The 12996-nt window shown below is 37.5% G+C and overlaps 2 protein-coding genes across 4 annotated transcripts; both read left to right on the plus strand.

The window, feature by feature from the left end:
- Nucleotides 1-47: 47 nt before the first annotated feature.
- Nucleotides 48-7929, plus strand: LOC134636585 (uncharacterized). Of its 3 annotated transcripts, none has more exons than XM_063486634.1 (6): nucleotides 48-328; nucleotides 1041-1308; nucleotides 4884-5906; nucleotides 6149-6304; nucleotides 6603-6695; nucleotides 7042-7929. In XM_063486634.1, exons 3-6 carry the CDS (start codon nucleotides 4890-4892, stop codon nucleotides 7363-7365), a joined length of 1590 nt encoding a protein of 529 aa, XP_063342704.1. In that variant the 5' UTR covers nucleotides 48-328; nucleotides 1041-1308; nucleotides 4884-4889; the 3' UTR covers nucleotides 7366-7929. The 3 variants fall into 3 exon arrangements, with proteins under 3 accessions (XP_063342704.1, XP_063342706.1, XP_063342707.1); XM_063486636.1 differs by having other exon boundaries at nucleotides 48-292; XM_063486637.1 differs by lacking the exons at nucleotides 48-328; nucleotides 1041-1308 and adding an exon at nucleotides 3257-4357.
- A 1036-nt stretch (nucleotides 7930-8965) lies between these two features.
- Nucleotides 8966-10914, plus strand: LOC134635536 (C-type lectin lectoxin-Phi1-like). The gene is made up of 6 exons (XM_063484913.1): nucleotides 8966-8969; nucleotides 9725-9811; nucleotides 9992-10186; nucleotides 10275-10438; nucleotides 10566-10675; nucleotides 10788-10914. The coding sequence occupies exons 1-6, from the start codon at nucleotides 8966-8968 to the stop codon at nucleotides 10912-10914; spliced, it is 687 nt and encodes a 228-aa protein (XP_063340983.1).
- The last annotated feature ends 2082 nt before the right edge of the window (nucleotides 10915-12996 follow it).

Genomic DNA, 12996 nt, shown 5'->3' on the forward strand with positions numbered 1-12996 from the left:
TAGTTGAAGTTACGTAAAGTTCAGAGTGAGTTTCATTAAGATTTCTGCTTTAGTGGAGCCAGTCTACATTTGTGGAGTATATCAACTTGTTATTACGTGTTGTTCCCTCAGTACACATGTAACCTGCTATTCTCATTAGAGTCAACCTGCATCAATTAGGTTTCTCGTGACGCAGTGCGTCTGATGTCATGACGTCTCCGCCTTCTCCAGAATTTTCTACCTGCGGTTGAGACCACCATTTTGAGAGGCACTTGGCTGCAGGCAGGACCTCGTGAACAATTTGGTCAATAAGGTAACGAAGATATTACTTTTTCCATAGTCCTTGAAGGTAAGTCAAATGTAGAACACATATTTTAATATATTAGATATAAAAATATTCCAACTGTATTGTTAAGTTTGTTAAGTGTTTAGTAAACTGACCTGACCAAACCGCTATCATTCAGCCCTGCTAACATTAGCGAAATGTCAGACCTGTTGGTAGTTTGTGCTTGGACATGTAGGTTAAGTTAGTAGTTTGCCGGCGGTACTCTCTTGTTTTAATATCGTAACGCTAGCTTAAAGTTGTGTAAAGTGCCGCGGTTCTCTTCAGACTACGTTACTTCGGGCGCGCGCATTTATACACGAGTGGTTGTTCGCAGTATGCCTGTCGGCGCGAATAGTTCATGCGGTCACGGCCACGGGTGATGTAGGAGGTAAAGTTTAGCTGTGGTGGCTCCAGGAAGCATGCATTTACTGCCGCTTGCATTGCTTTCAATGTACATGACGTTAAGAAGGCGAGGAGAAAGGGTGCGTGCAGCGCTCGTACACGCACGGATCAGCCGTGTGAGAGGGAGATGGTGTGCGGCAGAAAATCAAAATTAGAAATCATAGAGGAAAGTATTACGCTATTGAACACAGAAAATACAGCCATCAGATTTCTTGTAGACCTAGCACACTTCTGGTCTGTGTCTGAATACATATATAAGTACATAGATGCAGATGAACACTGTAAACATGATGAAAGATCGACAGACTAACTCGAACATATCTTTAATCTTTAGGACTTTGGGTAGCGCTTCCTTTCCTTCCTGTCAACCTCTCCAGAGGGGTGTCTGCTGATGGCAGAAAGATTACATCACCTCTGGTTGGAACCCTGGACAGTGCCACAACCTTTGGCTTGGTGTCCAATGTGATGCCCCATCGCCACCTTCTGACCTATTTTCTTCTCCGCTCTGTGACTACTTCAAGAGGGGCATTCCTGTGTGGAGGCGTGCCAGGCAGCTCGTTTTACCTGTGAACTTGCGTACTTTCACTTCATCAACAACAAAGGTATGCAAGTTCAAAATAGTAATGTCTCATTTAAACTTAATTCAGTTTTACACTGAACAGGAATCGGCTTTATATATAAAACAATTGCAAAAAAAAAAAATGTACCTATGGCCATTTGGGTTTTGTTTTTAAACTTTTGTTTTGAACTTATCCCTTTAAAATCTAATTAGAGAGGGCTGGCTACATTTGATGAATACATTTTGTGTTTAAATGATTCGCTTTGTGTTGGGCAATGTGGCAAAAAGATGAGATGAGATCTAGTCTCATATCACCATATTGATATATTGTAATATTGCCCAACTCTCCCTCTGTGTTTTTCTCAAATTATTTATATACACCCAGTAAAGCGTGTCTCTTTGTTTCTCCAGTGCTATGCTTCATGTGGAGATGCAAGGACTGTGGGACAACATTAACAAAAAGATCTGATTCATAGGCATTACGGACGAGGCCACTCATATCCATGCACTTATTTAAATTGTGCATGTAGGTTCAAGACTTGGAACGCCCTACTGAGCCATCTATCAAGAAATCACCCTGCCCAACAAGCAGTCTCCAAAGCTGCGTCCACATTCACTTGCCATATTTGTGGCCATAATCAACTCTCCACAGAAAGAGAATATTTTCAACATATCTATCAGCATCTTAAAAATAAGGAGACTGTAACATGTGTGTTCCAAAACTGAATATAAAACCAATGTCTATGAGAACTTCAAAAGTCATAAATACAGAAAACACTCTGGTACAGTGTGTTTTCCAGGCTTAAATGAACACATTTAAGCCTGGAATAAGTTCTGTTGATGAATCTTGTGCCAGTGTTGCCAGTGATATTTCAGATGTGGAAATTATAGAGAGTGATGTAAATTTAAATTCTGCTTTTGACAATGGGTATTCTGAAAACTTAGAGAAGGATATTGAGCTTAAAATTGCTTCAGTGCTCCTTAAGTTGGAACACATCTTTCTTGTGTCTAATGCAGCTGTAGATGAGCTTTTGCAGGAGTTAAAATATTTGATTGGTTCTGTTTCTGTGGCGATTACCCAAAAGACTATTAGCCAAGTATTACAAGGCAATGGATGCCAATTTGACCAGTCAGTTGTTGAAAAGCTAGCCAGCGTACTCTGTGAGACAAACCCTGTAAAAAAAGCAATTGGAGATAAAGGTCCACTTTCCAGTCCTTGGAGACGAAAAGCATACTATAAGAGCCACTTTAAAGTAGTGGAACCAGTGGAATATATACTTGACCGAAAAAATAACAAGTCATTCCAATATATTTCAATTTTAAAGTCTTTGCAGCATATTCTTGACTGCCAGACAATCTTGGATCAGGCTGTTAATTTGAATACTGTAGATAATCAGCCTCAAAAAACTTCTGTGCACTACAAAACTATCTTCGATGGTGACTTCTTCCATGAAAATGGACTGTTGTCCAAGCAGGAAAGCATTTCATTGATATTATACATTGATGAATTCGAAATATGTAATCCACTTGGTACATCACGGAGGAAGCATAAAATTTGTGGATTGTACTGGGTTTTGGGTAATTTGCCACCAGGTTGTAATTCTGCTTTAACCTCAATCTATTTGGCTGCTTTAATCAAAAGTAATGATCTGAAGTGCTATGGGTATGAGAAAGTGTTAAAACCTGTAATTAATGATCTTGTAATTTTGGAACAGAGTGGGATATTTCTGTCAAAGTTGGGCAGAACAGTAAAAGGCACTGTTCAGTGTGTTGTTGCCGACAACCTTGGTGCACACAGTATTGCTGGATTCTTTGAAAATTTCTCAGGGACATACGTATGTAGATTTTGCACTGCAGAAACATCAGAGTTCCAGACTATTGAAGTCAGAAGTGAAGTCTTTACTTTAAGAACAAAAGACATTCATGCAGATCATTTACGAATTATTGAGGAAAACAAATTGCCAAGTTATTATGGTGTGAAATCAAAGTGTATTTTGTCAAAGCACCTCTCACATTTTGATGTTACCACTGGGTTTCCACCTGATGTTGTACATGATCTTTTTGAGGGAATTGTTCCTTTTGAACTTGCGCTTTGCCTCAATTTGTTAATCAAAAAAAAGTATTTCACATTATGTACATTGAATGAAGCAATATCATCTTTCAACTTTAAGTGGGCTGACAAAACAAATCGACCTCATCCTGTGGCTCTCAGTTTTGCATCCAAAAAAAGTGTAGGAGGGAATGCACACGAGAACTGGAGTCTTACCAGATTTTTGCCTTTGTTCGTTGGGCAGAGTGTACCCTGTGAGGAGCCTGCTTGGCACATCTTAACAGACTTGAAGGACATTGTTGATCTTGTTGTCAGTCCTGTTCATACTGAGGACTCCATTGCATATCTTGGTTTTAAGATCTCCGAGCACAGAATCAAGTTTCAAGAGGTTTTCCCAGATGTTAATCTTAAACCAAAGCACCACTACTTGGAACATTATCCATACTTGATCCGTAAGTTTGGGCCACTGGTTGCACTATGGACTATGCGATTCGAAGCAAAGCATATTTTTTTTAAAAGAGTTGCAAGGAACATCAGATGCTTCAAAAATGTACTTCTTTCCCTTTCACAGAGACATCAGTATCAGATTGCATATCATTTGCATGCAATTAGCTTTGCCAAACCCCCACTGGAAGTAACAGATGTTTCCACTGTTCACATTGATGTTCTTAACAAGGACATCTCAAATGCACTGAGACAGAAGTCTCCAGATATGGACAATGTGTGCTTGGCTAAAAGTGTAGCATATAATGGACTAATCTACAAGTGTGGGATGATCTTGATCCACGGCTCACTGGGAGGACTGCCAGAGTTTGGTGAAATCATCCAAATGGTGATACTGCAGGACAAACTAATCTTCATTCTGAAAAAGCTTAGCGGATGGTATATGGAACACTACAGAGCTTATGATCTCAAAACATCACCAAGCAAAGAAGTGGAACTTGTTGAGCCACAAGAACTGCATGATACCTACCCACTGGCAGACTACAAAATTAGAGGGATGCGTCTTGTCACCTTGAAAAGATATGTCCATGTTTAAAGGGTGAGGCCTCAAAATATGATAAAGTATTTTCTTAAGTGGGAAAACAAAACCCAGACCCATACAATACTAATGTGTTCTCAGAACATATTTATTTTATACTGCAAGCCAAAGTGGTGTGATGATGTCATTGGCAATTCATCAGTTATGTCATTTTTTTTAATGCAGGTTGCTGGATTCCAGTCAGTGAATGCTAATCCTATGCTCTCCCCCCTTCTGCTTCTCTTCTCTTTTTCTTCTTTCCTCTCCTTGTTGTCTCCTATATTCTCCTCACCTCCTCTCCTTCTCTCTTCTCTTCAATGTCTCTCATATTCTCGCCATCTCTCTTCTCCTCCCCTCTCCTCTTCGGTTTGCCTTCTCTCCTCGCTGCCTCAGCTGATCTCCACCTCTCCTCTTCATTTTCTCCTCCCCTTTCCTCCTCTCTTTGCCTTCTCTCTTTTCCTCTAGTTTGACATTAAATTCTCCTAATTGGAAATGTCAGTGGTTTACATGTTGATCCTCACTAACTGTGCTTGTGCTTTGTTCTCAGACCACCATGGCTGGTTCAACACCTGCAAGACTGAAGGTGATTTTAGGAGAGAACAACATTGAAAAGCTGACTCTTCCAAATGGCATCCCAGAGTCACTTGAAGATCTTCTCAGCACGATAAAGACTACCTTTGGGTTAAAAGGTAACTTCAGACTGCAATACATGGACCAAGACTTTGGCAACGACTTCTTCAATCTGAATTCTACCACCGAACTTTGGAATTTGGGGACAATCAAAGTGATCCACCAGCAAACAAATCCACCTTTGATCAGTGCCGATCAGTCCACTTCATCTCTGTCTCTTTCATTTGAGTCTGATGACGGTATTTCGGTGGCATCAAATGACACAATTATCCTCTCATCCCCTGAATCTATGTCATCTCGAACACAACAGTGGCCAGAAGACTTTGCAATTCCCCAATTTTCATATGACACAGAGCTACAGCTAGAGAGGGGGAATACTGAGTACCGTGTGAGCCAAAAAATGTTGACTTTAAGCGCCCGAATGCTGTCTGATATCCTGAAAAGAGTTGCAGAAGAAATTTACCGTTACAAGGCCTATCCAGAGGATGCACATTTCTTCGCAGCTGCAGAGGCCCTTATCAAAAAGCACCCATGTTTGAAAGAACCTGGATCATTCAATGGCTGCTACGGTTGGAAACAACGACTGAAGTACAAAATGGCAAACTACAGGACCCAGCTCAAATTACAGGGGTGTCCAGAGCTGTGTGTAAACTCACTGAAATCTGAGGCTACTACAGATGCTTTCCCTGCTAAAAAAGTGAAGAAGCCAAAACGTTCTGAAGCTAACTTTTATCCATCCTTTCCTACTGGTGAGACTCTGGACAGCATGGAAAAAGTGAGACTAGAACTTCTGACAGAGATCGGGATAAGGGACAATGAAAGGGTCATCGCAGACAAAATGGCTAACACGTTTGCCTACAGACGACATGAGGTGGTAAACCAAGAACCAAGCATTCAGGAACTGAAGGACAGATGGCCTGCACTCTTCACACAGAAAGAGGTAAGAATGGAACTGAAGTGATCGAAGTCTGTATGCTTCAGGATTTATTGCAGTTAACTTTCATGAATCGGTCATAACTTGATGTGGTTGAGATTTTATAACAGTGAACTTAATGAAAGAATTTACATTTTGAATTTCCATATATGTTATACTTTTTGGGATATAGACATTTTGGCATACAATCAGTTTCAGCATTTTGTTCCATAATACAATATCTACTGTCATTTGTGTTTTGTTTTTAGATAAATACAGAGTTCCAGAGGCTCATGGCTGTTCCTCTTGAGTGGAAGTACATGGCCCAGTTAGACATGCACTCAAGTCAGCTGATCAAAGTCATACGTGCCAAAGGAGGAGCAACACGCCAAAAGATTGCGAACATCATGGACACATTGGACCAGGTAAATCTGTACCATCAAACAAGATACTTCGTAACTAAGAGGGCTGTCAAAATATATCTGAATCCTTCATAAAGACAATATGGGCAGGCCAATGCTAATCATGGCTTTCATATGCATGAATGTTTTTAGCGACTCAAAAAATACACCACTGAACTCATCCCCTTTTCTTTCTGTAATGAATCTCTGGGCTTGTGAATTACTGTTTTTAAATAAAGTACATGTAAGTTAAGCAATAAGAGTAAGGATGTCTGTCTTATGAAATTTAGAGTTTAAAATTAATCAACATTTGTTGTTCTAGACTGTGGACATTAGTCATTGGAGGGAATGTGTGCTGAAAGCCCTCACCATCTTCCTGGGAGAAGATGCAGATGGCCTGATCAAGGAATACCTTGTAAGTTTCAACAGTTTGTCAGCACATCTTGTCAAAGGGACACAAAAAAAGTTAACTGTTAGAACACATTACATATTGGATTGACTTTGTTTTAAGTAAGACGGGCTTACTTGATTATTTAAGTTCAAAGGAATAGTTTGACATGTTGGGAAATCTTATCTTTCTTGCTTACAATTTGATTAGAGTCAGATTGATACACCTCTCTCTGCTGTTTCTGGTGTGTGATGACACCCAACCAAGAAATAGCCCAGCACATAACACATATTGGTACATCACCCAAACACTTAATCACAGTAAGAAGTGAGGCTAATGATGATTTGTGTTTGTGTCTTGTACCCCTCTGTAGGACTGTGGAGCAGATGATGTTCAGAGGGACCTGGAGGAGGTCACCATGGCAGTGTATGTGATTCGGAAGGAGGGGGAGGGACTGCAGGAGCCACCTGAAGACATTGGCATTGTCATTGAGGGTGTGGAAGTGTTGCATGAACTAACTTCGGTTGCCTCAGCTTGTGCCCTGCTTCTAGGTTTGATCTATGCACTCAACCTAGCTTATCCAAAACCCTTTCGCTTCACTTTTGAAGTGCTCCAAAAAATCTTCATGCAGCTTGATCAGCACAAGATGTCCCCCAAAGTCCAAAATCTGTATATCAAACTTCAAAGCTCCCAGTAATGGCACAGAACAATGACCAACAAATGGCCTTGTGCCATAATGCGAAGGAACAACTGTGTTTGGACATATAGCATGTAAAATATGTAGTCTCTTTTGGATGTTGGGCCTTTTTTATGCTCCAAGAGACCTCAAACCACAATTTAATGTGCTTTTATACATACTTTGTATGGTATTTTTATTTATTTTTTAATTTTTTTTCAGACATATTTGCCTTCGTTTCAAGGGAAAGGTTGCATTTCAGGTTTGATGTGCTCAGTTATACAACAAACTGTTGTGACATTCTAAAACTCTAAAGGAGTGTTTATATTTTTTCATCCCCATTGGTCAGCTACACTGTTCAGATATTTATTCATTGGCTATAGCTGAAGAGAAGTTTCTGTATACTCTTGGGGCACTTTTTCATAGTTGACACTATATGTGTTGAGATTGATATTTGTGTAATACTGTGTTGCACTTTACACTTTGATGACAACTTTGTGGTCCTACTAAGCGTTACTTGCATTTTGTGCATATGTGTTTTAAAAAGGACAAATGTGTAATGTGTTTGACCAAAAGCTGTGTTGGTTGCCATAAAGGTAATACTTTATTACATTTATACAATAAAGTATTTAAAAAAAAAAAACATTGGATTTTGAATTTTTGAAAAATATTTTCAGCCAACTTAAAATTTTGATTTAAGCTTTATTAAACAAACTAAAATTTCATTTTAGAGTCACTACAAAAAGTAATTTACACTAAACCACATTATTAGGTTAGCAAAGAGCAATATTTTACTTTTGGGTTATGCAAATTATTGGGTTGGAAAAACTGAAAACTTTAAGTTGAAATGTCTTAATTTTAAGTTGGATTAATGCAAAATGTTTATTTGACAACAATTAATTTATTAAGTACATGTAACTTAAATCAGTTGTGTTAATCTAATGTATTAACTTCATTTCAAAGAACTTAATTAAATTAGGTGTTACCAATTGAAATAATTCAATTAAGTTGGTTCAACTATTTTCTTTTTTCAGTGCATGACAAAATTCTCTCCCCTCCCTCTTAAAGAAAGAAAGAAAGACTGACTGACTGACTGACTGACTGACTGACTGACTGGGCCTTTGTCCAGAAGAACATGAAATTAGAATAAAAATTGAGGGCAAAGCAGAACACAAGATGAAAGGAAATCATAATATAATTAAGATATAATGAACAATCTTGTCTTGATGCATGCTCAATCAGGAAATCCAAAAAACTTGATTCTGTTCTTCTGGACATCGCATTTTCATTGAGAAAAACGTTTCATCACTCATCCAAGTGACTTCTTTATTCTCAGCTGAATGCAGGTTTCTCCAACTTAAAAACACTACATTTGCATAATGACTAAAACTAGCACCACTGACTACAATATGCATATTGTAATGAACACTGACAACTGATCATTGATGAAACCATGGTCAGACATGCAGTCAGCTGAGACAGATCGGGAGACATTGTAGCACAGACTCCTGTAATACTTTAGTTTTCCTTCTTCAAGCTGACAACAGCAGGAAAGATCTTTGTTAAAACAGCATTTATAACTTTTAATTGACTGGTGTTCGTGCATCAAGCTGTTGCACAAATGGGTTTACTACTTTGAGGAAACTGAAGTAATACAGAATTCTGTCTATAATCAGATCTGCCTCCAACATTATGTTTAATTGAATATTATAAGTTCTTGACATAGATTTTTCATAAAACAGTTTTGAATAAATTACCAGATGTCAGTCATATTTTTGTTAATCTCTGTTCCTGGACTTTGTAAAGCAATTCTTACCAAAGGCCATTTGTGGACAGAGTATTTAAAATAGAAATGTACCCATAAAGAGGAATTAAATTTTTAAAACTGTGTAACCTTTGACTGAAAATAAATAAAAATATTATATAATGGAATACAAGTTTTTCACCATGTTTCTGAATTTTAGGGTTTTTCAAACAACAGTTTTAAGATGGAATATCTCCCACAAAGATACAAAACACAGAAATTACAGACGCTGACATAAACCCTGAGTTTTTTGTCTGAGTTTGGAGTTTTTGTATTTACATTTTTGCCTTTTTCTGTATATATAGTGTTCTGAGTTTTGGGGGTCTGTATTACATTTAACAAGGTTTAGCCTTAGTTTTGCCTTTAGGTTTTCTGATTTACTTTTCTTTGTGATTATAGATCTGTTCTAAAGTGAAATCATTTTTTTCTGCCTCCAATAGGTATTTTGTGCTTGTACATAACAGAACAATGCTTAAATAATAAGGGATCTTTGACACATTTCATTTTGTTCTAAAGAAAACTATGAATACTTTTGGTTGTTGAAATAACTTTTTTTTTCTTCTTTTTTTTTGCCAGATAAGAAGTCGTCTTGTAATAAATCTTTTCCATCACTAGCAACATGCTGGGGAATTCTGTTAGTAATTATGGTCCTTCGATTCTACTGTGAGTATAACTTTAAAACTTACACTATGATCTGAGGTGTGTAAACTCAGTAGTGTGATGTTTGATATTTGATTTTGTTTTTTTAACAGTTATGTTATCGTTGCATTCATTTATAGGAAACATGTAAATATATTCAAACCACTTAAAAAAAACTAACTGCTGTCCTTTGTAACCTTATAGTCTCCACAGTTTTAGAAAAACAGATCACAAACTTGACTGCAGAGGCACAGATGCTCAAAAAGAAAAATGAGGAGCTGGAGACAGAAAAGAAAAACCTAACAGAAATAATACAACAGATGACGACATCAGGGAGTGACTTCAATGTTAGTCGAGCTCAGTGGAGCATTGATGCCTACTGTCCCAAAGATAATAACAGTATGTTCCAAATATATTTGTACAAAATTAACTAATTTAACATAGATATGCACTGATGTTGTTTATTAACCGTTCTCTATTCTTGCAGACAGAAAATGTAACCCTTGTCAGGCTGGCTGGGAATATGTTGAGCCCAGCTGCTATGCAACTTATGATGCTAATCGTGATCAATGGAAAACCTGGGAAGAAGCTCGAGAAAACTGCAGAGGAAAGATTTCAGATTTAGCTGTTGTGATTAATGAAGAAGAAAAGGTAATGAGAAAACTGTGGGACACTTTATTACAGACTTCATGAAAATAAAAATATAATTTCTTTAGATTGAAAGCTTTCTTAGAGCAAAGCGTTTAAATATCTCTGACAACTTTCTCTCTGTCCTCAGAAAACTGTCAGTGACAAGAGTTGGAAATATGAAAACAAAGGATACTGGATTGGTCTGAGAGTTGAAGATGGGAAATGGAAGTGGTTGGATGGAAGGAATCTGACTAATAGGTAAGAGACACTTTGAATCAATATAAATTTCAAGTATTTCCCAAATCTGTGATAAATCAATTACAGTGTACCAGTGTCCATCAGCCTTGAGCAGAATTCTTGTTTTCCTCAGCTCCTGGATCGACCAGCCTCCTTCTGATGGTCACTGTGCAATCTCTGTCCAAAACCAAGGATTTAAATCAGTGAGCTGTAATGAGAAGAACCGATGGATCTGCAAAAAGAAAGCTTTGTCTGTTTGAATACTGCAGTAAAACTTCAGAGGACTTTTGGATAGTCTCAGTCTCAAAATATAATATTAATGATATTATTAATGAATAAATATTAATATCTAACTGGTCAACAGAGTCGACCAGTTATCAACAGAGGGCACTGCATTACTTCAAATCAAACAGTTGTTGCCTGAAGTATCTGCACTGAGATTTTTTTCATGTTGCATTAATAGTTATTGTTAAGCTATGTTATATTAATGACAAATGTTTTGGTCAAACCAAGAACAGCACTGTTCAAACTGCTGTAACATGTGGAAGAAGGACAGCAGCAGAGAAGAACAGGAAGTTCAGGTTATAATTGAAGTCTCATGTTGTGTATCAACTTCACTTTTTTAGTGTTGTTAGTAAAGTTTTGATTTTATTCATTTACATTGATTGAAATGAAAGTATGGCTTCATCCTGCTTTGTATCACCTGCTCAGCCTGGTGGTGGTGCTGTAAGGGTTTGGGGGGTATTTTCTCTGCACACTTTGAGTCATTTATGCCAACTGAGCATAAATAAAATGGCACAGCCCACCTGTGTGTTGTTGTTGAACATGTCCATCTCTTCGTACCCACAATTCTTTTGGCTGATTCCAGCCAGATAAAACACCATGTGAGTTCACTATAGTCAAACTGCCTCCACAGTCACCAGATTTCAATCCAGTATCAACCTTTCAAAAAGATTTGAAAATATGTTTTTTAATTTGGAATTTGAAAAAGCTTTTTTAAACAAGTTAAATGTTTTTATTCAGAGGTTAATTTTTTTAATCAATTCTTGATTTAAGTATCTATTCATGGATGAATAATTCATTTGGAAATATTGATTTATAAATAGTGCTTTTATTCTAAATGAAATTATTAAAAAAAATAACATACTTTATTGTTTAAATAAATAGAATCATTTAAAACCCATTCATAAATGAATTTACAGATGCACATTATATTACACAATATAATTTACATTTAAATGCTGTCTAACATTCACACAACAATGTTCCTGTTTCTCTTTATTATTCTAGTTGCTTCTGCATGTTTTTGTGGCTTTTAACCGCTTCCACATACTTTGTGCTAATTTCATGAAGGACCACAAGAGTCTCGCACATCGAAATAAAGAATCCTGCGCTTTACAGCATTAACATAACTAAATCTAAAGTTGACTAAGCTGACTAACGTTATCATGTTTTTAATGGTGAGAGCTGCTCCACGGTTTAAAAAGTGTCTTATTTGCCTTGACACATCTATTCTCTTCCCCACAAGCATCAACATTTTGTTTTTTTCATGAAAAACAGGGAGCATGGGAGTTGGTTTCCTTGTAGCTACATGTCTAAATGCAATGAGTTGATGCCTTGTGGTTGGCTCATTAGTTCTGTGTGGTGTGGGGAATTCACATCATGGATTTCCAGCTGGAAAATCTGCAGCAAGTGTAAGATGCTATCATAATAATAATAATCTCTCTTCTTGTACCTTGTTGAAGAACTAAGGGAGTTATAAAGGCAAAGCCAATGTCATCTCAGTACAAGCAACATGTGCCTAATAAAGTGTCCAGTGAGTATATATGTCAAAAGCAGAGGTTAGTTAGAAGAGACAGTTACACTGGTGAAGCAGCAGTTTATTATGATGCTCTGTGGTATTTCTCAATGTACAAGTCACAAGAAGTGTCTAGTCAATGGTACATAAGAACACCCTGTCTTCAGTTTGAAGCCATATATGGAATCATCTTACATTCTCAGGCAAAAGCAGAAGCTGGTATAAGACAGACTGGGCACTGAGGAAGTTTATTATGATGCTCTGTGGTATTTCTCAGTGTAAAAGCCACAAGAAGTGTGTCTAGTGACTTGTAGATAAGAACACCCCGTCTTCAGCGTGAAGCCATAAAAGAATGTAAGATTCAACACATCTCACATTCTCACGCAAAAGCAGAAGCTTATTGCAGAAGTTTATTATGATAATTATTATTTTCTATTGTTTAAACACAGTGCTATTGCTCAGTGTACAAGTCCCAAATACTCAGCAGCAGGGCGGTAACTACGGCAGAGGAGAAGCTCATATTAAGAACTAACAAATGAACACA

This window comes from Pelmatolapia mariae, linkage group LG10_11 (assembly GCF_036321145.2).
Source record: "Pelmatolapia mariae isolate MD_Pm_ZW linkage group LG10_11, Pm_UMD_F_2, whole genome shotgun sequence".
NCBI lineage: Eukaryota > Metazoa > Chordata > Actinopteri > Cichliformes > Cichlidae > Pelmatolapia > Pelmatolapia mariae.